The sequence below is a fragment of the Ranitomeya variabilis genome, chromosome 1, assembly GCF_051348905.1.
Source record: "Ranitomeya variabilis isolate aRanVar5 chromosome 1, aRanVar5.hap1, whole genome shotgun sequence".
Lineage (NCBI taxonomy): Eukaryota > Metazoa > Chordata > Amphibia > Anura > Dendrobatidae > Ranitomeya > Ranitomeya variabilis.
Genome location: NC_135232.1, coordinates 15,884,446 through 15,909,590, shown reverse-complemented (window position 1 = coordinate 15,909,590; position 25,145 = coordinate 15,884,446). Strand labels below are relative to the sequence as shown.

The window sequence follows — 25,145 nt, the reverse complement described above, 5'->3', positions numbered from 1 at the left end:
GGATTCATGGTGCTCACCACACATCGAGATAAGTTCCCTGAGGGGTCTAGTTTCCAAAGTAGTGTCACCTGTGAGTGGTTTCCACTGTTTAGGCACATCACATTCTCTTCAAACGCGACATGGTGTCGGCTTATTATTCCAGCAAATTTTACATTCAAAAAGTCAAATAGCGCTCCTTCCCTTCCGAGCCCTGGCATGTGCAAAAACAGTGGTTTTCCCCATATATAGGGTATCCGCATACTCAAGAGAAATTGCGCAACAAATTCTGTAGTCCATTCTTTACTGTAACCCTTGCAAAAAATAAAAACATGGGTCTAAAGTTACAATTTTATGAAAAATAGTTAAATGTTCATTTTTTCCTGCCACGTTACATTAATTTCTGTGAAGCACCTGAAGGGTTAAAAAACTTCTAGCATGTGGTTTTGAGCACCTTGAGGGGGTGCAGTTTTTAGAATGTTGTAACTTTTGGGTATTTTCTATGAAGAAATAAAGTCTCTTCAAATGTGATTTGGGCCTTAAAAATGGTTTGTAAATTATGTAAAAAAAAAATGAGATGTCGCTGGTTAGCGTTTAACCCTTCTAACTTAACAAAAAATTTTTTTAAAAATTGTGCTGATGTAAAGTAGAGAAGTGGGAAATGTTGTTTATTAACTATTTTGTATGAAATAACTGATTTAAGGGCATAAAGATTAAAAGTTTGAAAATTGCAAAATTTTTGCCAAATTTCAGATATTTTCAAAAACAAACACAAGTCATATCTAACAATTTTCACCACTATCATGAAGTACAAAATGTCACACAAAAACAGTCTCAGAATCACCGGGATCCGTTGAAGCGTTCCAGAGTTATTACCTCATAAAGTGACACTGGTCAGAATTGTAAAATTTGGCTTGGTCATGATGGTGAAAACAGAATTGGGGGTTAAAGCCCATTGAGACGAATGGATAATTGTAGCAGTGATTTACTGTACGATCACCATAAATGAATGTTGAATGCAGACAAGAATTTACATGTAATGACTATTGTGTACAAATAATTGCTTATTCATTCGTCATTTACAAGTGATATGGAAATTACCTCAATTTTCATTGTATAATTAATAAGCGACAAATTATTTATTACACTACACAATTAGGCTGGGTTCACACTGCGTTAGTGTGACCCGTTTAACGGACTACGTTACACCGCGGCATAACGTGGTGTAACGTAGTCCGTTAACGCCGCCATTGAATGCAATGGCGGACGCATCGCTAGCGCACGCCCACAATGAGTGACTCATTGTCACTCATTGAGTGACAGACCCTGAGACGCGGGCTGCAGCGTTTCCGGGTCCGTCACAGCGCAGATAGAGCTAGCAGAGCTCTATCTGCGCTAGCGGGATGCAAACGCAGGCACTTGCGCTAGCAGCAGCCCGTTAGCGAATGTGCTCAATGGGCTGCTGCTAACGCAGTGTGAACTTAGCCTTATTGTGAACAATAAATCGTAAAGGGGTTTTCCCACAAGCAATGTTCATTTCAATCAAAATAAGTTCCACAATTGAATGTGTTTAAAAAATAAAAAGTTCCTGCGCTGAGATAATCTTATAAATGTGCCCCTGCTGTGTAATGGATGTGTCTGATCATGCAGGAACATGGTCTGATCATACCACAGGTTCTGGCCAGTGGAGGAAACGAGAACATACAGACAGGACAGCATGGGATTGCAGATGCTGCCTTTCTGAGAGGTAAAACATTTCCTGCCTGTTTTTAAATCAGGTTGATCACGGGGTGCAAATGGGTTGTCCTGACACCTGAGGGTCTGCTGATGACCCCTGTACATGTCATCATGATCATCTTATGAGTGCCGGCCCGTGGCTTTCGTTCATAGGAGATCGTGATTTCTGCTATACATAGCAGTTTTGAAGCCCTGCTATGTGATGCGCAAGCAATCGGATAATCGCTGCTTCAAGACTACTAAGAAAAACTAACAAGGTAAAGAGTCATCAATTTTTATAAAAATATGAAAAAAACTCAAAAGTTCAAATCACCCCCCTTTTGCCCCATTAAAAATAAAACAAAAAAAATCCCACAAATTTGGTATTGCTCCTTTCAAAAATGTCCGATATATCAAAATATAAAACAAATTATTCCAATTGGTAAATGCCATAATGAGAAACAAAAAAAAAAAAATCAAAAAGCCACAAATACATTTTTTGGCTGCAACATTGCAATAGCAGGTAATCATAACATTGTATCTTCCTCCAAAATGGTACCAGTAACATAGCCGTAAAAAAGCTAAAGGCACAAAACATAAGCCCTCACAGAGCCCCAGATCTCAAAAATTAAAGTTACGGGTCTTGCAATTTTTTTTTTTTAATTTCCAATCTTTAACACAAATAAAAAATATGTATACATGTTTGGTATCTGCATACTCGTACTGACCTGAGGAATCATATTGCCTAGTCAGTTTTACAATACAATGAACATGGTAAAAAAAATACCCAATAAATGTTTGTAGAATTTAACTTTTTTTGCAATTTCAATGCACTTGGATTTTTTTTTCCCAGTTTTCTAGTACAACATATGGTAAAATGAATGGTGTCATTCAAAATTACAATTCACACCGGCAAACAAAAAAGCCCTCATTCCACTATACTGACAGAAAAATAAAAAAGGATCTTGAAAGAAGGGGGTAAAAAAACAAAAATGCAAAAACAGAAACTGGCTATGTCAGAAGGGGATTGAAGCTAAATAATGTATTCCACATTCTGAACTTGAAAGTGGCTTTTCCAGTGTAAATTCTCTGATATTTAACAAGATCTGATCTAACAGTGAAACATTTTCCACATTCTAAACATGAAACTGGCTTTTCCTTGTGTGAGATCTTTCATGTTTAAGAAGACTCGATTTACGGATAAAGCATTTTCCACATTTTGAGCATGAATACGGCTTCTCCCCTGTGTGAGATCTTTGATGTCTAATAAGATTTTCTTTCTTTGTAAAACATTTTCCACATTCTGAACATGAAAACGGCTTTTCTCCTGTGTGAGTTTTTTGATGTGTATTAAGAATATGTTTATGATTAAAACATTTCCCACATTGTGAGCATGAAAATGGTTTTTCTCCTGTGTGAGATCTGTCATGAATAACAAGATCTGATTTCTGGATAAAACATTTTCCACATTTTGGGCATGAAAATGGCTTCTCCCCTGTGTGAATTCTTTGATGTATCATAAGATGTTGTTTCTGGGTAAAATATTTTCCACACTCGGAACATAAAAATGGCTTCTCACCTTTGTGACTTCTCTGATGACTTGCAAGATATGATTTCACAGTAAAACATTTTCCACATACCTGACATGAAAATGGCTTCTCTGTTGTGTGAATTTTTTTATGTCTTAAAAGAATTGCTTTAGAGTTAAAACATTTTCCACATTGTGAGCATGAACATGGATTCACCCCTATGTGAATTCTCTGATGTTTAACAAGATGTCGTTTAGTGGTAAAACTTTCTCCACATTCTGAACATGAAAATGGTTTCTCCCCTGTATGAATTATTTGATGTCCAATAAGAGTATGTTTCTGATTAAAACATTTCCCACATTCTGAACATGAAAATAGTTTCTCCCCAGTGTGGCTTATATGATGTCTAATGAGATCTGGTTTAATGGTAAAACATTTCCCACATTCTGAGCATGAATATGTGTTTTCCACTTTGTGGATTTTTTGATGTCTAATCAAAAGTGATTTTACAATAAAACTTTTTCCACAATCTGAACATGCATATGGCTTCTCTCCTGTATGAAGTCTCTGATGTCTAATAAGACTAGGCTTCTGGTTAAAACTGATCCCACATTCTGAACAAGAAAATGGTTTCTCCCCTGTGTGTTTTCTAAGATGTATAATGAGATGCGATTTCCAATCAAAACATTTCCCACATTCTGAACATGAATACGGCTTTCCTTCTGTGTGAGTTCTCTCATGTCTATCAAGATGTGAATTATTAGTAAAGCATCTTTCACATTCCTGACATGAATATGGCTTCTCCCCTGTGTGAATTCTCTGATGTTTACCAAGAGCTGTTTTTTGGGTAAAACATTTCCCACATTCTAAACACGAAAATGGCTTCTTCATTGTGTGAATTCTCTGATGTGTAACCAAACCTGATTTCGTGGAAAAACATTTGCCACATTCTGAACATAAATATGGCTTTTCCCCTATGGAAACTTTTTGACATTCGACACCCAGTCTGTGACTTTTATTTTGCTTAGCAGTCTGTGATGAATCAGATCGGATCTGTTTAGCAGGATCAAATGACACATTTTGGATTTGAGGGGTGGAGGGTATATCTTTAATATTGTCATTTTTCTCATATTCATATTGAACGATACCACAATCATCTGCAGTAACATCTGAAGATTTTGGATGTTCCTCTGAGCTCCCGGTACAGTCATCTGCAAAGAATAAAACTGATTATATTATTTTCTAGAAATATAAAGATTGTAGACATTATCCCCTTTCTGATCTCGGACGGGATAGTACGTCCGAGGTCAGAAGCCCCGCTTTGATGCGGGCTCCATCGTAAATATAGAAAAACTGACTGAACAGCCATCTAGTCTGGACTGGTGCATAACCAAAAAGCCTTACATAACAAATAGATAATGGCTGCACTCAATTTTACTGTGCTAAAGCAAGGAAATGTGCAATTAAGGTTAGTTACCCATCCGATCTGAGATTACCTTGACGTTTGGTGGATGGGCTCACAATTTTTGGCCAAATCTTGTGCTAAGCATCTAATGTGTTTTTTCATAGATTTCACAAGCCAGTATGCTATTCACATTTGATGCGGGCTCCGGCGGTGAGCCTGCATCAAAGCCGGGACATGTCAGCTGTTTTGAACAGATGACATGTGCCCGTAATAGGCGCGGGCAGAATCACAATCTGCCCGCGCCTATTAACTAGTTAAATGCCGCTGTCAAACGCAGACAGCGGCATTTAACCGGCGCTTCCGGCCGGGCGGCCAGAATTGAGCGCATTGCCGACCCCCGTCACATGATCGGAGGTCGGCGATGCTTCTGAATAATAACCATAGAGGTCCTTGAGACCTCTATGGTTACTGATCACCGGTAGCTGTGAGCGCCACCCTGTGGTCGGCGCTCACAGCACACCTGCATTTCTGCTACATAGCAGTGAACATCAGATTGCTGCTATGTAGCAGAGGCAATCGCGTTGTGCCTGCTTCTAGCCTCCCATGGAGGCTATAGAAGCATGGCAAAAGTAAAAAAAAAAGTACAAAAAAAGTGTAAAAAATAAAAAAAATATAAAAGTTTAAATCACCCCCCTTTCGCCCCAATCAAAATAAATCAATAAAAGAAAAAAAAAAATCAAACCTACACATATTTGGTATCGCCCGATCTATCAATAAAAAAAAGCATTAACCTGATCGCTAAACGACGTAGCGATAAAAAAATTCGAAACGCCAGAATTACGTTTTTTTGGTCGCCGTGACATTACATTAAAATGCAATAATGGGCGATCAAAAGAACGTATCTGCACCAAAATGGTATCATTAAAAACGCCAGCTCGGCACACAAAAAATAAGCCCTCACCTGACCCCAGATCATGAAAAATGGAGACGCTACGGGTCTCGGAAAATGGCACAATTTTTTTTTTTTTTTAGCAAAGTTTGGAATTTTTTTTCACCACTTAGATAAAAAATAACCTAGTAAAGTTAGGTGTCTATCAACTCGTAATGACCTGTTGAATCATAATATCAGGTCAGTTTTAGCATTTAGTGAACCTAGCAAAAAAGCCAAACAAAAAACAAGTGTGGGACTGCACTTTTTTTGCAATGTCACCGCACTTGGAATTTTTTTCCCATTTTCTAGTACACGACATGGTAAAACCAATGATGTCGTTCAAAAGTACAACTCGTCCCACAAAAAATAAGCCCTCACATGGCCAAATTGACGGAAACATAAAAAAGTTATGGCTCTGGGAAGGAGGGGAGCGAAAAACGAACACGGAAAAACGGAAAATCCCAAGGTCATGAAGGGGTTATATACAATAAATTGGTCTGCACTCTGTCCAAATGCGAGGTGCTGGTAGAATGGGCCCTTGAGACCCAGAGTCCAAATTAAGAATTCACCACACTCTATCCGTAAGGTGATGCAAAAAAGGAAATTTATTTATGGTCACACACAATATTCGTAGAGCAGAGAAGAGAAAAACGTATATGAGCGACTCTATTCAACGTTTCGACTGATCTCCGGTCAATGCCGCCTTATGCTGAGAAATGCTTGAGTGGTCCTGTGAAGAGGACGTTATGGGCAGCGCTCCAGCGCTTTGCCCCCTTAAAACAGTGTGTTTAGGCTGTTCAGCTCATCATTCAGCTGAGGCGATGAAAACTAAATCTCCGAGCACTAAAAAATTCCCGGAGGACACCCGAGCGTGCTCGGGAAATCTCGAGTAAAGAGTAGTATATTCGCTCATCACTATTAAGGATTTGTTTTTGCACCGCTGTGTTCAGGGCATGTAACTTGTTATATTTCTCAGTCCGCGCAGCTTTACGATGCCGTGTATGATCTGTATTTGTCAGCTGTCATACTTAGGGGTACATATAAACTTGTATATTAACTTTTAATGGGGGTGGAAACAGCGATTCCGACACTGATTTTATGCGCCTCTCTCTGTGCGGCAGAAGTAATGTCGGGTCCTCAGGATTACAGCGAGACCAAATATATACAGATATTATTAGTTTAGAAAAGAGGGGGAGGGAAAAAGAATTTCCAATCAATAATCTTAGATCTTTGGGTAAAAAATGCTTTATTGTGGAAGGCATAGAAGCAGTGGCAGAAATGGATAGCCACAGCCCGGCTAAGCATTGTCCATGATGGTTCCTCTTTATTCTTTACCGACCCAGCGGAAGTGGCCAAATGGTTGCGGTCTCACGGGATGTCTAATGTGAAAGACTCCTAATCTGTGCTCTTTGTCTAATGGCAATATAAACGGAGCTCTTCACATGGGTGCTGAGGTTATCGAAAATACCAGATTCTGGATTCAGTGAGGGAATCCCCTTTTCTATTTGACTGCAGGAGTATAGCACCATACTCCTCTATTGTTCAAGTTTTGTTTGGTTTGGTTTTCTATACCAGTTTTGATTGTTCAATGTGTACAGTCGACGCCAATACTACCTTTATACTTTGCGTGATGTCCCTGAACCTTGCCCGAATAATACTGTACATTATTCTTTCCTTTATATATAAACATGGGATCTGAAATTATATGTATGACCTGGAATACACGGGGTATTAAAACTCCCCAGAAGAAAATCAAGGTATTTTTGCAGATTAAACGTCACCGCCCCCATGTTGTAGCACTGGTGGAGACACATCTGACTAGAGATACAGCTCGCTGTATACAGAAGCCGTGGGTACAGTGGTCTCTCCATGCATTTCACACTAGCTATTCGAGAGGGGTCTCTCTGTTAATACACAGGGACGTTAGATGGGAGGCACGGCGAGATCCTGAGGGTCGCTTTGTCTTTGTGCATGCATTCATTAATTCGTGTGAATATGTGATATTATGTGTCTATAACCCCCCCCCCCCCCCCCCCCCGCTAATACATCGATTCTTCGTATGGCAATGGGTTTCTCCTTAAAATATCCTGATGCTTATGTTATCTGTATGGGTGATTTTAATTTAGTTATGAATAATACCCTGGATAGATTAAGACTGGATGATGGTTATCTGGGGACCCTCTGACTCTGCCCCCTTCCCAATTGGCATTGTTTATGGATGGTAGTGGATGGCTGGACCTATGGAGAATGAGTCACCCTGAGACCAGGGGGTATACTTGCCACTCGTCTACTAAGCGATCTTTGTCCCGTATAGACTACATATTTGGATCTAGTAGCCTGGCATTGAGGGTGGATGGCACTGAACATGGTAATAGGGGGATTTCGGATCACAGTCCGGTTATTCTTAAACTTTAACACGGTCAATCTCATAATAACATGTCCTGGAAATTGAATCCTTTCTGGTTGAAAATAATAGACTCTATTGATAGGACGGTTGACCAATTAAATTGTTTCATTTCTACTCATCCGGATCCCCAAAATCTTGGTTTATTTTGGGATACCCTAAAGGCATACTTAAGGGGGTGCTTGTCCTCTACAATTTCTTATATCAAAAGGATAACGACGAGGGAGGACAATGAGGTAGAGAAGCGGTTAACAGATTCGGAGGTCACATAACTAGCGGTAATAGGGCTGAGTGGCTTACTTCCCAGAGGTTGTATACCCAGCATGCAGATGTTAAGTCAAAACGCAAATTATTTTGTACCCGCCAATCCTATTTTGAACTGGGGAATCAGGCCAGTACGCTTCTTGCTTTCTTAGTGCGCCAACACAACACCTCTAATACAATACTGCAGATTCGTACACTCGATGGTTCATTAGTATCTAATACTGATGAAATACTACAAAGTTTTCATGATTATTACAAATCATTATATGAATCTAGTAGCGGCCTTGATGTTTCTGAATGTTTCGCTTACTTATCAGATATAACGTTTCCCTCATTGACCCCAACCCAGCGGGCCTTCATCGATGCTGAGTTCACTCTGGAGGAAGTGGAACAAGCTATAGGGGATATGGCTACTGGGAAGGCTCCTGGACCTGATGGTTTTCCCATTGAGCTATATAGGAAATATCAGGATAAACTGGCGCCACTTTTACTGAAGGTACTCAGGGGAATATGGGAGGGAGGGTCTATACCCGAAACATTTTACGATGCAAATATTATTGTGCTCAGGAAGTAGGGGAAGGATCCCTTGGACTGTGGATCGTATCGACCCATATCTTTGGTAAATGTAGATTATAAAATTTTTACTAAAATTCTGGCTACTAGGCTGAATACGATCATACTGGCCCTTATACACCCAGACCAAACTGGTTTTATGCCTGGTAAAAGTACTTCCATCAATATTAGGCGGGTTCAGTCAGTCATTCAATATAGCTCTCTAGAACCAGATAATAATTGGGCACTAGTATCATTAGACGCTGCTAAAGCTTTTGATTCTCTTGAGTGGTCCTTCCTCTCTGCATGTTTGCGGAGATACGGTTTTGGGGATAAATTTCTGAGAGGGATAGATATATTATATACGAAACCCAGGGCACGAATGGTTGTGAATAATTCTATTTCTGAGCCGTTTTCCCTACATAGGGGAACTCGCCAGGGATGTCCTTTGTCCCCAGCCCTGTTTGCCCTGGCAATAGAGGCTTTGGCAATACGTATAAGGTCCTCCGTTGATATTAAGGGAATACATATTGCGGATCGAGTGGATATTATTGGTCTTTATGCTGATGATATGGTGATATTTATGGATAAAACAAAAGAAACGCTGCCGCAAGTAATAACAACTATAGATAAATTTAGTAAATTCTCCGGGCTTAATATAAACTGGGATAAATCTGCTCTGATGCCTCTCTCTCATACCCCAATGCCGAGTCTCGAGGCTCTATCGTCGCTGCCCATTGTTTCTACCTTTAAATATCTAGGCATCCACATGTCTCAACATAGTCAGTTGGATTTACAACTTAATATTTTCCCACTATTGGATCTGGTCAAATCTAAATTTGCAACCTGGGACAAACTCCCACTCTCTGTTGCTGGTCGTATTAACCTTATCAAAATGATATTACTCCCCAACTTAAGCTATTGCCTTCAACATAGTGCTGTGCCAATACCTAAATCCTTCTTTGCGACTTTAAACTCCTTAATTACGTCCTTTATATGGGGGAAGACCAGGCCTAAACTTAAACTATCTACTTTACAGAGACCGAAGCAGGGAGGCGGGGCGGCTTTGCCAGACTTTTACTTATATTATCTCGCCGGGCAGGCTAAGGCGATAAATAAATGGATGCCCAATAGTTTTCTACCTAACTCTGAGGGCCACCTACTCCACTCTGCCCGGACTGATTGTCCATTGGGGTTTTTGGAGCTGGAGAGAGTCGGTGTCCCTCGGCTGTTGCCTTTACTCAGGTTGGCGCGCTTAACCCCTTCCCGACCTGTGACACAGCGTATGCGTCATGAAAGTTGGTGCCAATCCGACCTGTGACGCATATGCTGTGTCACAGAATGATCGCGTCCCTGCAGGCCGGGTGAAAGGGTTAACTCCAATTTCACCCGATCTACAGGGACAGGGGGAGTGGTACTTCAGCCCAGGCTACGATCGCTCTGATTGGCTGTTGAAAGTGAAACAGCCAATCAGAGCAATCTGTAATATTTCACCTATGAAAATTGGTGAAATATTACAATCCAGCCATGGCCAATGCTGCAATACCATCTGCCATGGCTGGAGACCCCGATCTGCCCCCCCACGCCACCGATCTCCTCCTCTCCGTCCTGTCATGTCCCATGCTCCCCTCCGTCCTCCTGTCCGCTCCCCCGTCCTCCTGTCCGCTCCCCCGTCCTCCTGTCTGCTCCCCCGTCCTCCTGTCTGCTCCCCCATGCTCCGATATCCCCCCCCGTGCTCCAATCGCACCCCCCCATACTTACCAAGCTCCGATGTCCCTCCCGGTGTTCTTGGTCTTCTTCATGGGCGCCGCCATCTTCCAAAATGGCGGGCGCATGCGCAGTGCGCCCGCCGAATCTGCCGGCCGGCAGATTCTTTCCAGGTACATTTTGATCGCTGTGATAGAACCTATCAAAGCGATCAAAATAAAAAAAATAGTAAATAACCCCCCCCTTTATCACCCCCATAGGTAGGGACAATAATAAAATACAGAAATTATATTTATTTTTGTTTTTCCATTAGGGTTAGGGGTAGGGTTAGGGTTGCACTTAGGGTTAGGGTTGCACTTAGGGTTAGGGTTGCACTTAGGGTTAGGGTTGCACTTAGGGTTGCACTTAGGGCTAGGGTTGCACTTAGGGTTGCACTTAGGGCTAGGGTTGCACTTAGGGCTAGGGTTGCACTTAGGGCTAGGGTTGCACTTAGGGCTAGGGTTGCACTTAGGGCTAGGGTTGCACTTAGGGCTAGGGTTGCACTTAGGGCTAGGGTTAGAATTAGGGTTAGAATTAGGGTTGCAATTAGGGTTAGGGTTACAATTAGGGCAAGGGTTGGAATTAGGGTTAGAATTAGGCTATGTGCACACGGTGCAGATTTGGCTGCAGATCCGCAGCGGATTGGTCGCTGCGGATTCGTAGCAGTTTTCCATCACGTTTACAGTACCACGTAAACCTATGGAAAAGCAAATCCGCTGTGCCCATGGTGCGGAAAACACAGCGCGGAAACGCTGCGTTGTATTTTCCGCAGCATGTCAATTCTCTGTGTGGATTCCGCAGCGTTTTAAACCTGCTCCATAATAGGAATCCGCAGGTGAAATCCACACAAATAACACTGGAAATCCGCGGTAAATCCGCAGGTAAAGCGCAGTGCGTTTTACCTGCAGATTTTTCAAAAACGGTGCAAAAAATCCACACACAAATTCGCAACATGGGCACATAGCCTTAGGGTTAGGGTTGGAATTAGGGTTAAGACTAGGGTTAGGAGTGTGTTGGGGTTAGGGTTGGGATTAGGGTTAGGGGTGTGTTGGGGTTAGTGTTGGAGTTAGAATTGAGGGGTTTCCACTGTTTAGGCACATCAGGGGGTCTCCAAACGCGACATGGCGCCACCATTAATTCCAGCCAATCTTGCGTTGAAAAAGTCAAATGGTGCTCTCTCCCTTCCGAGTCCCGACGTGTGCCCAAACAGTGGTTTACCCCCACATATGGAGTACCAGCGTACTCAGGAGAAATTGGACAACTTTTGGGGTCCAATTTCTCCTGTAACCCTTGGGAAAATAAAAAATTGCGGGCTAAAAAATTATTTTTGAGGAAAGAAAAATTATTTTTTATTTTCACACCTCTGTGTTATAAACTTCTGTGAAGCATTTGGGGGTTCAAAGTGCTCACCACACATCTAGATAAGTTCCTTTTGGGGTCTAGTTTCCAAAATGGGGTCACTTGTGGAGAGTTTCTACTGTTTAGGCACATCAGGGGCTCTGCAAACGCAAGGTGACGCCCGCAGAGCATTCCATCAAACTCTGCATTTCAAAACGTCACTACTTCCCTTCCGAACCCCGACGTGTGCCCAAACAGTGGTTTACCCCCACATATGGGGTATCAGCGTACTCAGGAGAAACTGGACAACAACTTTTGGGGTCAAATTTCTCCTGTTACCCTTGGGAAAATAAAAAATTGTGGGCTAAAAAATCATTTTTGAGGAAAGAAAAATTATTTTTTATTTTCATGGCTCTGCGTTATAAACGTCTGTGAAGCACTTGGGGGTTTAAAGTGCTCACTATGCATCTAAATAAGTTGGGGTGTCTAGTTTCCAAAATGGGGTCACTTGTGGGGGAGCTCCAATGTTTAGGCACACAGGGGCTCTCCAAACGCGACATGGTGTCTGCTAACGATTGGAGCTAATTTTCCATTCAAAAAGTCAAATGGCGCGCCTTCCCTTCCGAGCCTTGCCGTGCGCCCAAACAGTGGTTTACCCCCACATGTGAGGTATCGGCGTACTCAGAAGAAATTGCCCAACAAATTTTAGGATCCATTTTATCCTGTTGCCCATGTAAAAATGAAAAAATTGAGGCTAAAAGAAATTTTTTGTGAAAAAAAGTACTTTTTCATTTTTAAGGATCGATTTGTGAAGCACCTGGGGGTTTAAAGTGCTCACTATGCATCTAGATAAGTTCCTTGGGGCATCTAGTTTCCAAAATGGGGTAACTTGTGGGAGAGCTCCAATGTTTAGGCACACGGGGGCTCTCCAAACGTGACATGGTGTCCGCTAAAGATTGGAGCCAATTTTTCATTCAAAAAAGTCAAATGGCGCTCCTTCCCTTCCAAGCTCTGCCGTGCGCCCAAACAGTGGTTTACCCCCACATATGAGGTATCAGCGTACTCAGGACAAATTGGACAACAACATTTGTGGTCCAGTTTCTCCTTTTACCCTTGGGAAAATAAAAAATTGCTGCTAAAAGTTCATTTTTGTGACTAAAAAGTTAAATGTTCATTTTTTCCTTCCATGTTGCTTGTGCTGCTGTGAAACACCTGAAGGGTTAATAAACTTCTTGAATGTGGTTTTCAGCACCTTGAGGGGTGCAGTTTTTAGAATGGTGTCACTTTTGGGTATTTTCAGCCATATAGACCCCTCAAACTGACTTCAAATGTGAGGTGGTCCCTAAAAAAAATGGTTTTGTAAATTTTGTTGTAAAAATGAGAAATCACTGGTCAAATTTTAACCCTTATAACTTCCTAGCAAAAAAAATTTTTGTTTCCAAAATTGTGCTGATGTAAAGTAGACATGTGGGAAATGTTATTTATTAACTATTTTGTGTCACATAACTCTCTGGTTTAACAGAATAAAAATTCAAAATGTGAAAATTGCAAAATTTTCAAAATTTTCGACAAATTTCCGTTTTTCACAAATAAACGCAGAAATTATTGACCTAAATTTACCACTATCATGAAGCCCAATATGTCACGAAAAAACAGTCTCAGAATCTCAGAACCGCTAGGATCCGTTGAAGCGTTCCTGAGTTATTACCTCATAAAGGGACACTGGTCAGAATTGCAAAAATATGGCCAGGTCATTAAGGTCAAAATAGGCTGGGTCACGAAGGGGTTAATATGGAGACAAATTAAAAAGGTCATTAAATTCGTAGATATAGTAGCTGAGATGCCTTTGTGGAACAACAGTTACTTCCCGGGATTACTGAATCATCCGTCCACTGACTTTTGGATTTCATATGGTGTTCTCTCGGTGGGCAATGTCCATAATCAGGAGATTTTTCTATCCTTTGAACAATTACAAAATACTCATAATATCCCGAGATCTCAATTTTTCTGTTATCTACAGTTAAGGTCAGCCTTCCAATCGCACATGCGGAATGTGGGTACAGGTCGAGCCATTTCAGCTTTGCCTTTAATAGGGATTCTAAATTCGCAAGGTCCTCTGGGACTCATCTCCTCTTTATATACCTATCTGACTCCGACTCGTCTTTTTAAAATGGGTTGCCTACATTCATCGGATTGCTTGCGGTGTCATTCAAGAGACGCAGATTTCATTCATATGATCTGGAACTGTCCTGTTATTTTTCATTACTGGAAGGAGGTGACGACATTGTTAACATCTCTATTGTCGATCCCTGTCCCACTTGAACCACTGACCTGCTTATTTGGGGTGTGGGATGCGGAATCCTGGGACCAATATACTGGGATTTTTCTACGAGAGACACTCTTTATGGCACAAAAGGTGTTGGCGTTACGGTGGAAGGGTGGTTCTTGTCCATCTCTCAGGGTTTGGGTTGATTTGGTGAACTCAATTATCCCATATGAACGAACACTATACCAGAACAGAGGATGTCCAGGTAAATTTGAGAAAATCTGGGGCAGATGGAATTCCTCCTGTCATACTTTATAGCCTACAATAATTTAATCTTCATGCAAGAAGTGGGGTTTATGGTTTCGGGGACGTTGCTTAAAAAGGTGAAATCTATGTGGAATTTTCTATTTGGCGGCGCACTATTAATGGTAGTTAATGTTATATCGTAGAGGTTTTATAAGGCATAAGTGATTGACATACACTATTTGTTATTCTTGCGGTGTGTTAGACGTGGTGATACACTGTAATTATCTGTACTTCATTTTATAACTGATAATGATGGACATGAATACAAATGTGTGTATTGTATGATTTATTCTGAAAATTAATAAACTAATTTAAAAAAAAAAAAAAATTTTGATTTTTTTCTCCCTGTTCACACTCGGAGTCCGTGATTATTAACTGCAGCATCTTAGGGCTAACGACTAAAATCAAAGCTATCTCCACTCCCCATCATTATGGAGGAGCCCAGGGCCAGTCATGGTTATTTGGGGGGGGGGGGGGGGGGGGGACATCTGAGGCCCAAACAGGACAAATAATTTTCCTTCATCAGAACCGACGTCAGATGATGAAGAAATCAGCCGGTCACATAAGTAAATATTCATCGAAAGACTCTCACCTGGGCCGTTATCTGTAGGGGTCTCCTCTGTACACTGCTGATCGCCCCTCACATTAGGGGTCTTCTCTTTACACCGCTGATCTCTCCTCACATTAGGGGTCTCCTCTTTACACTGCTGATCGCCCCTCACATTAGGGGTCTCCTCATTACACCGCTGATCTCTCCTCACATTAGGGGTCTCCTTGTTACACCGCTGATCTCTCCTCACATTAGGGGTCTCCTTGTTACACCGCTGATCTCTCCTCACATTAGGGGTCTCCTCATTACACCGCTGATCTCTCCTCACATTAGGGGTCTCCTCTTTACACCGCTGATCGCCCCTCACATTAGGGGTCTCCTCTTTACACCGCTGATCGCCCCTCACATTAGGGGTCTCCTCTTCACACCGCTGATCTCCCCTCACATTAGGGGTCTCCTCTTTACACCGCTGATCGCCCCTCACATTAGGGGTCTCCTCTTTACACCGCTGGTCGCCCCTCACATTAGGGGTCTCTTCTTTACACCGCTGATCGCCCCTCACATTAGAGGTCTCCTCTTTACACCGCTGATCGCCCCTCACATTAGGGGTCTCCTCTTTACACCGCTGATCGCCCCTCACATTAGGGGTCTCCTCTTTACACCGCTGATCACCCCTCACATTTCTCTCTGGAGCATTAATATTGTTCAGATCTTTATCCGGATCCAAAACCTGCAAAACAAATATTGTAAAAGTTCCGATGATGGGAGAAGTCCCCGGAAATAACGTGAGAAGATGCGGACATGTAAAGTCTGTGGTCAGCTGTGATCCTGCCGTCTCCACCGCTCTCATTACACAAATATCAAACATATATTACTGGAGGAGAAAACAATCTTAGAATCAACCCTCCAAAATAACGGAAGGAAAAAGGAATGTATAAAATAATCATTACTTTTATTCAATATTCGAAAATTCCAATGATAACAAAATGATACAGGATGCCTCATATTATGGAGACATGCAATCTCACTGCCCCGTAAAGGTTAATCAATAAATATTGGCCCAATCCTAAATGATAAACAGCTTACTAGATTTCACTATAACCTTTACTTAACGGTTTTACATCATAAACCAGAATTATACTTTGCTAACAATGTATAGAAAATAATCCATAAAGTGCCTCAGTGCAGAGCGGTATACACAAGGTAAAAATGCAACACTGGCTGTTGGATACAACTCATAAAGTGCCTTGGTGCATGTAAACAATAATGATAAATAAGCAGGATACCACAAAGAAAACGGTGCGCTTTAATGTAGTTTACCTTAGTGGGGAGTAAAACTGCCCTGTCTCCAACCCCGACGCGCGTTTCGACGTTGTCTTCTTCCAGGGGCGTATCTAGATGGAGAGGCTGCTAGTAATTTATTACACCCGCTGTCCTATCAATGCCTGTTTTGACCCACATGTGACCATCTTTACATATGTATGGCCACTCCCCATAAGTGCCGTCATAACACAACCTCCTCGTTACTAATATAAGTATCAATACTTATTGGTACACGTGACCATCGCGTCAGCGCCCTTAATACTTCCCCCTAATAGCAGTAATGAAACGTTCCACCGAACGGATGTGCAGGTTCACCCCAATACGAAGCACTGTTATCCAGGTGATGACGGCGCATGCGTCCTCAGCACCACGGCAACAGAGGCCTCCCACCTCCGGCGGCGATGGAGCGCGTGCGTTCCACCCAGCCAATGACAGGCGGAAGGCAGCACTACCATCAATTGCCAGAGAAAGGGGATCCCAGCGTGAATGACAAAAGCGCATGCGCACATCCTGCTACCAGTGGAAATGAAGTTCTATGCCGTATTATGAGAAGTATATAGCAATGAATGAATTAGTGACAGTGAGGACCACAATAAAGATATAATAATAATCCCTGTGAAACACACGGTGCGACTAAGTGTGATGAAGAGGGAATTTCTATATTTATGCAGATAATTAATAATGTAAACAATGAATGATTGTGATGACAACAGATAAAAAATGATAATAATGAACAATCCATGTGAAATACACCGTGTAACTAACTAGTGAAAAAGGAATCTATATATTCACTCCATAATTAATGGAGTAAGTGATGAAGTAAAATTAATAATGATAGATTAATTATTAAAAGAATTAATTGTGAATAATATGACTGAATTACCATATAACAATGGAATAAATAAGATTAAAGTAAAGTAGATACAATAAGAGTTGTGGAGCGGATTAATAACCTCAGAGGAGGCGACAGGGAAGACGTGTAAATAAGAGGGGGGAAGGGATTGGGAAAAGGAAACGATCACTGAATGAACGAGATGAACAGAAAAACAGAACAATGAGAAATTATAGAGTAAACAAGAAAGAAATCTGTGCAAGTGGAGAAATAACATAGGGAAGGGGGGGGAAGAGGGGTCTAAGGAGGAATCGGTAACAGACTGAGGACAATAAAGAGTTCGGGACAATGGACAGGTTAACTGGAGGAGAAAACAAGACTGAACACAAGGGTGTCACAGCCATCTACACATCATAGGGAGATCTCCATCTACCTGAGCGGGAGGAGGAGGAGCAGGAGGAGGAGGAGCGGGAGGAGGAGGAGTGGGACATCTCTCCGGGGCTGACCTCTTACTGGAGAGAACTGAGAAGACACAGACAGGACGGACATCATTATTACACACAGAGAATTATAGGCCGGGTGTATTTAGTCCTGTCTATTACCTGGTGATGTGCGGGGCCGGTGCTCCTCCATCATCACCTCCTGGTACCGATCCTTGTGTACTTCTAGATACTCCCACTCCTCCATGGAGAGATAGACAGCGACGTCCTGACACCTTATAGGAACCTGACAACAGCCACACCGTCATCACCCAGAATCCTCCAGTGCTGTATAATGTCCCAGCAGTCACCTCTCCGCTCATCACCCAGAATCCTCCAGTGCTGTATAATCTCCCAGCAGTCACCTCTCCCCTCATCACCCAGAATCCTCCAGTCCTGTATAATGTCCCAGCAGTCACCTCTCCGCTCATCACCCAGAATCCTCCAGTGCTGTATAATGTCCCAGCAGTCACCTCTCCGCTCATCACCCAGAATCCTCCAGTCCTGTATAATGTCCCAGCAGTCACCTCTCCGCTCATCACCCAGAATCCTCCAGTCCTGTATAATGTCCCAGCAGTCACCTCTCCGCTCATCACCCAGAATCCTCCAGTGCTGTATAATGTCCCAGCAGTCACCTCTCCTTTCATCACCCAGAATCCTCCAGTCCTGTATAATGTCCCAGCAGTCACCTCTCCGCTCATCACCCAGAATCCTCCAGTGATGTATAATGTCCCAGCAGTCACCTCTCCGCTCATCACCCAGAATCCTCCAGTCCTGTATAATGTCCCAGCAGTCACCTCTCCGCTCATCACCCAGAATCCTCCAGTGCTGTATAATGTCCCAGCAGTCACCTCTCCGCTCATCACCCAGAATCCTCCAGTCCTGTATAATGTCCCAGCAGTCACCTCTCCGCTCATCACCCAGAATCCTCCAGTGCTGTATAATGTCCCAGCAGTCACCTCTCCGCTCAGCAGCTCAATCATCTTGTTGCTGAGCTCCAGGATCTTCTTGTTCCTCTCATGTAGCAGGGAGTGCGGGGGAGGCTCTGTGATGGGGCCCGGGCTCCACCCTCCTGACTCCTGGAGATGGATGATGGGAGTCACACCGTCCCCCGGTGTCTTCCTCACTATTGTGTAATCCTGTGTATGGAGAGAGACACTTAGGGAGAAGATTCCTTCCCGACTCCAGATCTGACAATCAGTAGAAATCCCGGGATCAATAACCGTCTCCAGTAATCTGGGGCCATAACCGGGAATATTATTCCCCTCCGGACAGACATCCCGGCCCCTCTACAGCTCTTACAGGGAATCCCCATGACAACTCCTCCGGGCAGAGAGCTCCACACAATCACTGCTCTTACAGGAAAGAATCCTTCTCTCTATTCTGGATTTCCTCCTCCCGATGTCGGACTTGTCACAGAACACAATAAAGCTGATAGAAATGTAGAGGAGTTACCTCTCCGCTCAGCAGGGAGACGATCTCCAGGGCCAAGTGGAATAATCTTCTGGTGGTCTCATCCCTGTCCTCGTCCATCCTCGGGGTCATTCAGGAGGAGGAGGGATGAGCACTGGATCAGCGGGAGGGATCTCGTCCTGCCGGCGTCTTCATGATGAAGGAGAAGATGGAAATCACAGGGGACGAGAGAACGACAATCACTAAATTCTGCCAAATATCAACATTTATCAGGAGGAAAAGCCACAAAACTCCATCGCGGCCTCCTCCGCCGATCTGACCGCTCATTATGAGCCTCGTAGGAGGAGGACGGTCACCGTGGTAACTACACCGCCAGGAGAGGACGGTCACCGTGGTAACTACACAGCCAGGAGAGGACGGTCACCGTGGTAACTACACAGCCAGGAGAGGACGGTCACCGTGGTAACTACAACAGCAGCGGGGGACGGTCACCGTGGTAACTACACCTCCAGCGGGGGCCGTGAGATGAGGAGCAGACGCTGCACATCCCCCATACAATGCTGCCCGTCCCCAACACTGAGGAGCCGCAGTCACATGGAGCAGGAGCCTCCACAGGAACAGCTCTGATCTCACCCCACACTCTCCTCTCACAGATTTACCACAAGCACCAAAACTCCACCAAACCCTCCTGTAATCTCACCGGAATGGCGGGAAATCTGCTGCTGGCTGACACCAGAGAACACGAGCTGCACACAACCAGGACGGAGCTGCTGCACTGAGAGCGGAAGGACCTGTGGTGACGTCACAGGAGGGGAGGAGTTGGAGTCACATGATCAAGGGCTTCCGTGTAGTGCAGGATAGTGATGGGCAGACCGGCTCTTTTTTTAAATAAACCTAGATTTTACACTGTCATCGTTCCCAGTCTTTGCCTGTAAAGTGACAGCCTCATGATGCACCTGTGTAGCGCGCCGCGGCAAATTTTAGGCCACACCCATTTCACAACTAGCCACGCCCCAACCACACCCATTTAGCACTTCTGATCACAATGTTTCGTTAACAATAATTATGAACAAAAAAATATGGCCACACACGACGCTCCATACTGTACAATGGCCATTGGCCACATTATGCTCCATACTGTATAATGGCCCCACATGATGCTGCGTACAGTATACTTGCCCCACGTGATGGGGCACGTATAAAATGCCCCATAGCATAAAATACGCTGACACACCCTGACTACGGATCAATATTTTGGGGACATTTCTCCGTATTACGCCCGTAGTACGGCCGTATAATACGTGGCGTATTGTCTTACGCCGAGTGTGACGCCGGCCTTACTGGTATAATTATTATAGGGGCCAAGTCCCTTTTGTATATATCTCCCTGATATACACCGAGCACCATTTTGTGTTCATGTAATTTGTGTTATGGGTTCGACAGGGCTAAAAACATAGTAACACCCACGGAGCACATCTGCCCGGCACCAGGTCCTCCTGACCCCCGGAGTGCGCATACGTGAAGTGCGACCGAAGATTCCTGAGGCGGTGGAGTCAGAGGTGAGTAACGGGGTGAGGGGTCGGCATGCTGCTGCCGTATTTAGCATTTTGGGTGACAATACCCCTTTAACGATAACCATGGGGAGAGGGGTGCTGCACCAGGTTGGTGGAGAATCCGATGGATGGGTACCAGGGGGAGAGTGGGAGCGGGTGCGCTGCATGGGGAGACAAAGTTTGTGTCAGTCCTCCTAATGCTGTCAGATCAGAGTCTCTGCTGTAACGGGCAGCGCTGCATGGAGAGGGGGAGAGACACATTCACTTACAGTCAGTCTGCAGATCCCCGCTCGCTGCTCCCGCGGTCACGAGAAACCAGTCCGGGTGCTGGCGCTGCCGCTCTAGTGTCCTCAGAGTCCGCCCACGTTGAGGAGGAAGCCGGAGGCGGGCGGTGAGGCAACTCAAGGGGGCGTGGCTACAACGCAGACAGTCCCAGGCAGGGAACGGAACGAACAGCTGCGGGTACAGTAATCGGGCTCTCTCTACGTCCCGGAAGTGGGCGGGGCTTCACTGGCGGCCGCAAATTCGGGATTTTAAATGCCCGAAGCGGGACAGCGGGACCCCGGTGCCAAAGCGGGACTGTCCCGCTGAAATCGGGACGGTTGGGAGGTATGGTTCCAGCGATATCCATACGATATCGCAGTGTCTGACACGCAGCAGCGATCAGACACCCTGCTGAGAATCGTACGTCGTAGCAGATCGTTTGGAACTTTCTTTCGTCGCTGGATCTCCCGCTGTCATCGCTGGATCATTGTGTGTGACAGCGATCCAGCGATGCAATCGCTTGTAACCAGGGTAAACATCGGGTTACTAAGCGCGGCCCGATGTACCGACGCACATTGTGAAAGAAATGAACAACGTGGGCAGCGGAGGCAGCTTTACAACGTATCCACTGCCCTATTGTAAGGTCCGGGGAGGTGGGGGCGGAGTTTCGGCCGCGCATGCGTGGTTGAAAATGGTGGACGCCAAGCACAAAAAAAGTTACATGGAACTTTTTTTGAGCCGACGGTCCAACAAAACATGACGCATCCGTCGCACGACATGTGGCCATACGTCGCAATGTGTCGCTAATGAAAGTCTATGGAGAAAAAACACATCCTGCAGGCGACTTTGCAGGATGCGTTTTTTCTCCAAAACGATGCATTGCGATGTACAGCAAACAACGCCAGTGTGAAAGTAGCCTTACACACACACTGTACACACACACACACTGTATACACACACACACTGTATACACACACACACACACACACACACTGTATACACACTGTATACACACTGTACACACACTGTATACACACACTGTACACACACTGTATACACACACACTGTATACACACACACACTGTACACACACTGTATACACACACTGTACACACACTGTACACACACACTGTACACACACACTGTACACACACTGTATACACACACACACTGTACACACACTGTATACACACTGTACACACACACTGTACACACACACACACTGTGCAAAGCATACGGAATAGTAAACTCAAGTTTATTTCAACACAACGTGGAACAGAAATGTATAAATGCTACTATACCATGGTATCAACTTCTTCTGCTGGTGGTGCACAGCACTACAAATCCCAGCAAGTCAAACAGACTATGGCACTGCAACCCTAGTTACATACCAACTGTATTAACAGTTAAGTAACAGTAAATATAATTGAGGTAGTATTACAGATAGAACAAGTTTAAAGAGATTGTCCATGACTAACAGTGATGGCCTGGCCTTACTATAGGTGATCAACAATGTGTGATCACTGGACTCACAGGCATTTCTTTACTCTCCACAGACTCCACATCTTCCTCTCTGCTGTCTGCTCCTCCCACATGAGTCACAGTCACACTCCTTAGCTGAATCTGATAGGCTGCAGGCCCAGACAAGGAAGGAAAGAAAAAAAAAAAAGACTCGGTTCACTCACGCTGCAGAGCCGACTCCTTTCGTTCATAGCAGGGAGCCGGCTCTTTGTGTTGGCTCGTTCACGAACGACACATCACTAGTGCAGGACTGTAGTGCAGTGCTGGTCGTCATGGTGCTGCAGGAGGGTAAGCTTTTGTGTGAGGTCAGGATTGGTTTGTGTGGATGTAGCAGAGCAGTGTGTGTATGAAGTGTACAGAGCGGAGCCATGTGAGCAAGGTGTATAGAGCGGAGCCGGGTGTGTACGAGGTGTACGGAGCGGAACCGTGTGTGTATGAGGTATACGGAGCGGAGCTGGGTGTGTATGAGGTGTATGGAGCGGAGCCGTGTGTGTACGAGGTATACGGAGCGGAGCCGTGTGTGTACGGAGCAGAGCCGGGTGTGTACGAGGTATACGGAGCGGAGCTGGGTGTGTATGAGGTATACGGAGCGGAGCCATGTGTGAGGTGTACAGAGCGGAGCCAGGTCTGTGCAAGGTGTATGGAGCGGAGCCGTGTGTGTATGAGGTGTATGGAGCGGAGCTGGGTGTGTGCTAGGTGTATGAGGTGTACGGAGCTGAGCTGGTGTGTGCAAGGTGTATGGAGCGGAGCCGTGTGTGTGTATGAGGTGTATGGAGTGGAGCTGGGTGTGTGCAAGGTGTATGGAGCGGTGCCGTGTGTGTATGAGGTGTACGGAGCGGAGCTGGGTGTGTACAAGTTGTACGAAGTGGAGCCGTGTGTGCAAGGTGTATGGAGCGGAATCATGTGTGTACAAGGTGTACGGCGCGGAGCTGGGTGTGTACGAGGTGTACGGAGTGGAGCCACGTGTGTACGGACCGCAGCCGCGTGTGTACGAGGTGTACGGAGCAGAGCCACGTGTGTATGAGGTGTATGGAGCAGAGCCGCATGTGCAAGGTGTACGGAGCTCAGCCGCGTGTGTAGAAGTAACTACCGTGTTTCCCCGATAGTAAGACAGCGTCTTACTTTCTTTTACCACTCAAAAGTCCCACTATGTCTTACTATCGGGGGGGGGTGTCTTACATTGAAAACAAAACCTGTGTGGTCGCTGGAGAGCTGTCACACAGACAGCTCTCCAGCAACCAACTATGCGAAGTCCCCTGGTAACCAGGGTAAACATCGGGTTACTAAGCGCAGGGCCGTGCTTAGTAACCCGATGTTTACCCTGGTTACCAGTGTAAATGTAAAAAAAAAAAAAAAAAGTGAGGTGTCATATCTTGTTTTTTCCAGAGGTGATTTTGGAGTTTTTGGGCTGTCAGAAAGATACTGTTGACTTCCATCTCCGAGGGCGCCCCAGTGCAGGCTGCAGTAGGCCGGCTCTGGCGGCGGGTCCATGCGGGGTGGAGTAGATGAAGCTGGCCGCTGCTTGCTGCTCCGGAGCGCACAGTCCGTGCGGGGGATGGTGCACCGGGCCGGGGGAGGACAGGACGTGCAGGTATTCGCCGCCCCCTGCGCCAACCACAGCACCGCCCCCGGCCACGAACCCCCCGGAGAAGCTGGAGCATTTGTCCGGGAGCAGCAGCTGGTCGTGCCTGAGGTGGCTTCCCTTTCTCATGGTACGGAGCCGCCGCCTTCTCCACTCTCCTCCTTGTGACCCCAGTAATCCGCACTGCCCGGCCTGCACCCTACAAATAGCCGGGGCTGCAGTTAGAGCAGGTCCCCTCGGTGCTGAGGTGAGCTCGTCGGAGGGCTATCGAGCACCGGGGGAGGCAGATTGTACGGATGTGTGTGCTCGGGCCCCAGCTCCGACCTCCCTGCCACCGCCGCGGCTGAAAAATGGCTCCAGGAAGCTGACAATGAATGAAGGGATGCGGTTTACGCGCGAAGGTCGGAGCTGGGGCCCGAGCACACACAGCCGTACAATCCGCCTCAGGGCTCATTTCCACATGCGAGTCACACGTCCGTATCTCGCATGTGGAAACCAAGCTGTGGAGCCGGCACTGAGGAGCGGAGCGTGCGGCCGCATAGGAACACATGGAGCTGCACAGCTCCGCTCCTGAGTGCCGGCACCAGGGCTTGGTTTCCACATGCGAGATACGGACGTGTGACTCGCATGTGGAAATGAGCCCTCACAAGGAGGAGAGCGGAGAAGGCGGAGGCTCCGTACCATGAGAAAGGGAAGCCACCTCAGGCACGACCAGCTGCTGCTCCCCGACAAATGCTCCAGCTTCTCCGGGGGGTTCGTGGCCGGGGGCGGCGCTGTGGTTGGCGCAGGGGCGGCGAATACCTGCACGTCCTGTCCTCCCCCGGCCCGGTGCACCATCCCCTGCACGGACTGTGCGCTCCGGAGCAGCAAGCAGCGGCCAGCTTCATCTACTCCACCCCGCATGGACCCGCCGCCAGAGCCGGCCTACTGCAGCCTGCACTGGAGCGCCCTCGGAGATGGAAGTCAACAGTATCTTTCTGACAGCCCAAAAACGCCAAAATCACCTCTGGAAAAAACTACATATGACACCTCACTTTTTTTTTTTTTTTTTTTTTTTTTACATTTACACTGGTAACCAGGGTAAACATCGGGTAACTAAGCGCGGCCCTGCGCTTAGTAACCCAATGTTTACCCTGGTTACCAGTGAAGCCTTAGCTGAATTGTCTGCATCCCGCAGTTAATGCAGCAAAAGGTA

General features: G+C 45.4%; 2 protein-coding genes across 3 annotated transcripts in view; one reads left to right on the top strand and one right to left on the bottom strand.

Moving 5' to 3' along the window:
* The window catches only part of LOC143793562 (uncharacterized), a 293,906-nt gene that overhangs the window by 60,175 nt on the left and 208,586 nt on the right, over window positions 1-25,145 (top strand). The gene's annotated exons all lie outside the window — the stretch shown is intronic.
* LOC143793505 (uncharacterized) lies at window positions 1,252-19,936 on the bottom strand. Of its 2 annotated transcripts, none has more exons than XM_077280536.1 (6): window positions 19,731-19,936; window positions 18,577-19,219; window positions 17,741-17,864; window positions 17,572-17,660; window positions 15,026-15,713; window positions 1,252-4,432 (listed from the first exon to the last, which is right to left on the bottom strand). In XM_077280536.1, exons 2-6 carry the CDS (start codon window positions 18,598-18,600, stop codon window positions 2,829-2,831), a joined length of 2,529 nt encoding a protein of 842 aa, XP_077136651.1. In that variant the 5' UTR covers window positions 18,601-19,219; window positions 19,731-19,936; the 3' UTR covers window positions 1,252-2,828. The 2 variants fall into 2 exon arrangements, with proteins under 2 accessions (XP_077136651.1, XP_077136652.1); XM_077280537.1 differs by lacking the exon at window positions 17,572-17,660 and adding an exon at window positions 16,304-16,377.

Coding starts and splice junctions, on each gene's coding strand:
- LOC143793505 (XM_077280536.1), bottom strand. CDS start 18,600: ATGATTGAGCTGCTGAGCGGAGAG. Junction 17,865..18,576: donor TTGAGCTGCTGAGCGGAGAG/GTGACTGCTGGG, acceptor GGCTGTTGTCAG/GTTCCTATAAGGTGTCAGGA. Junction 4,433..15,025: donor CCCTACAGATAACGGCCCAG/GTGAGAGTCTTT, acceptor TATTCTTTGCAG/ATGACTGTACCGGGAGCTCA.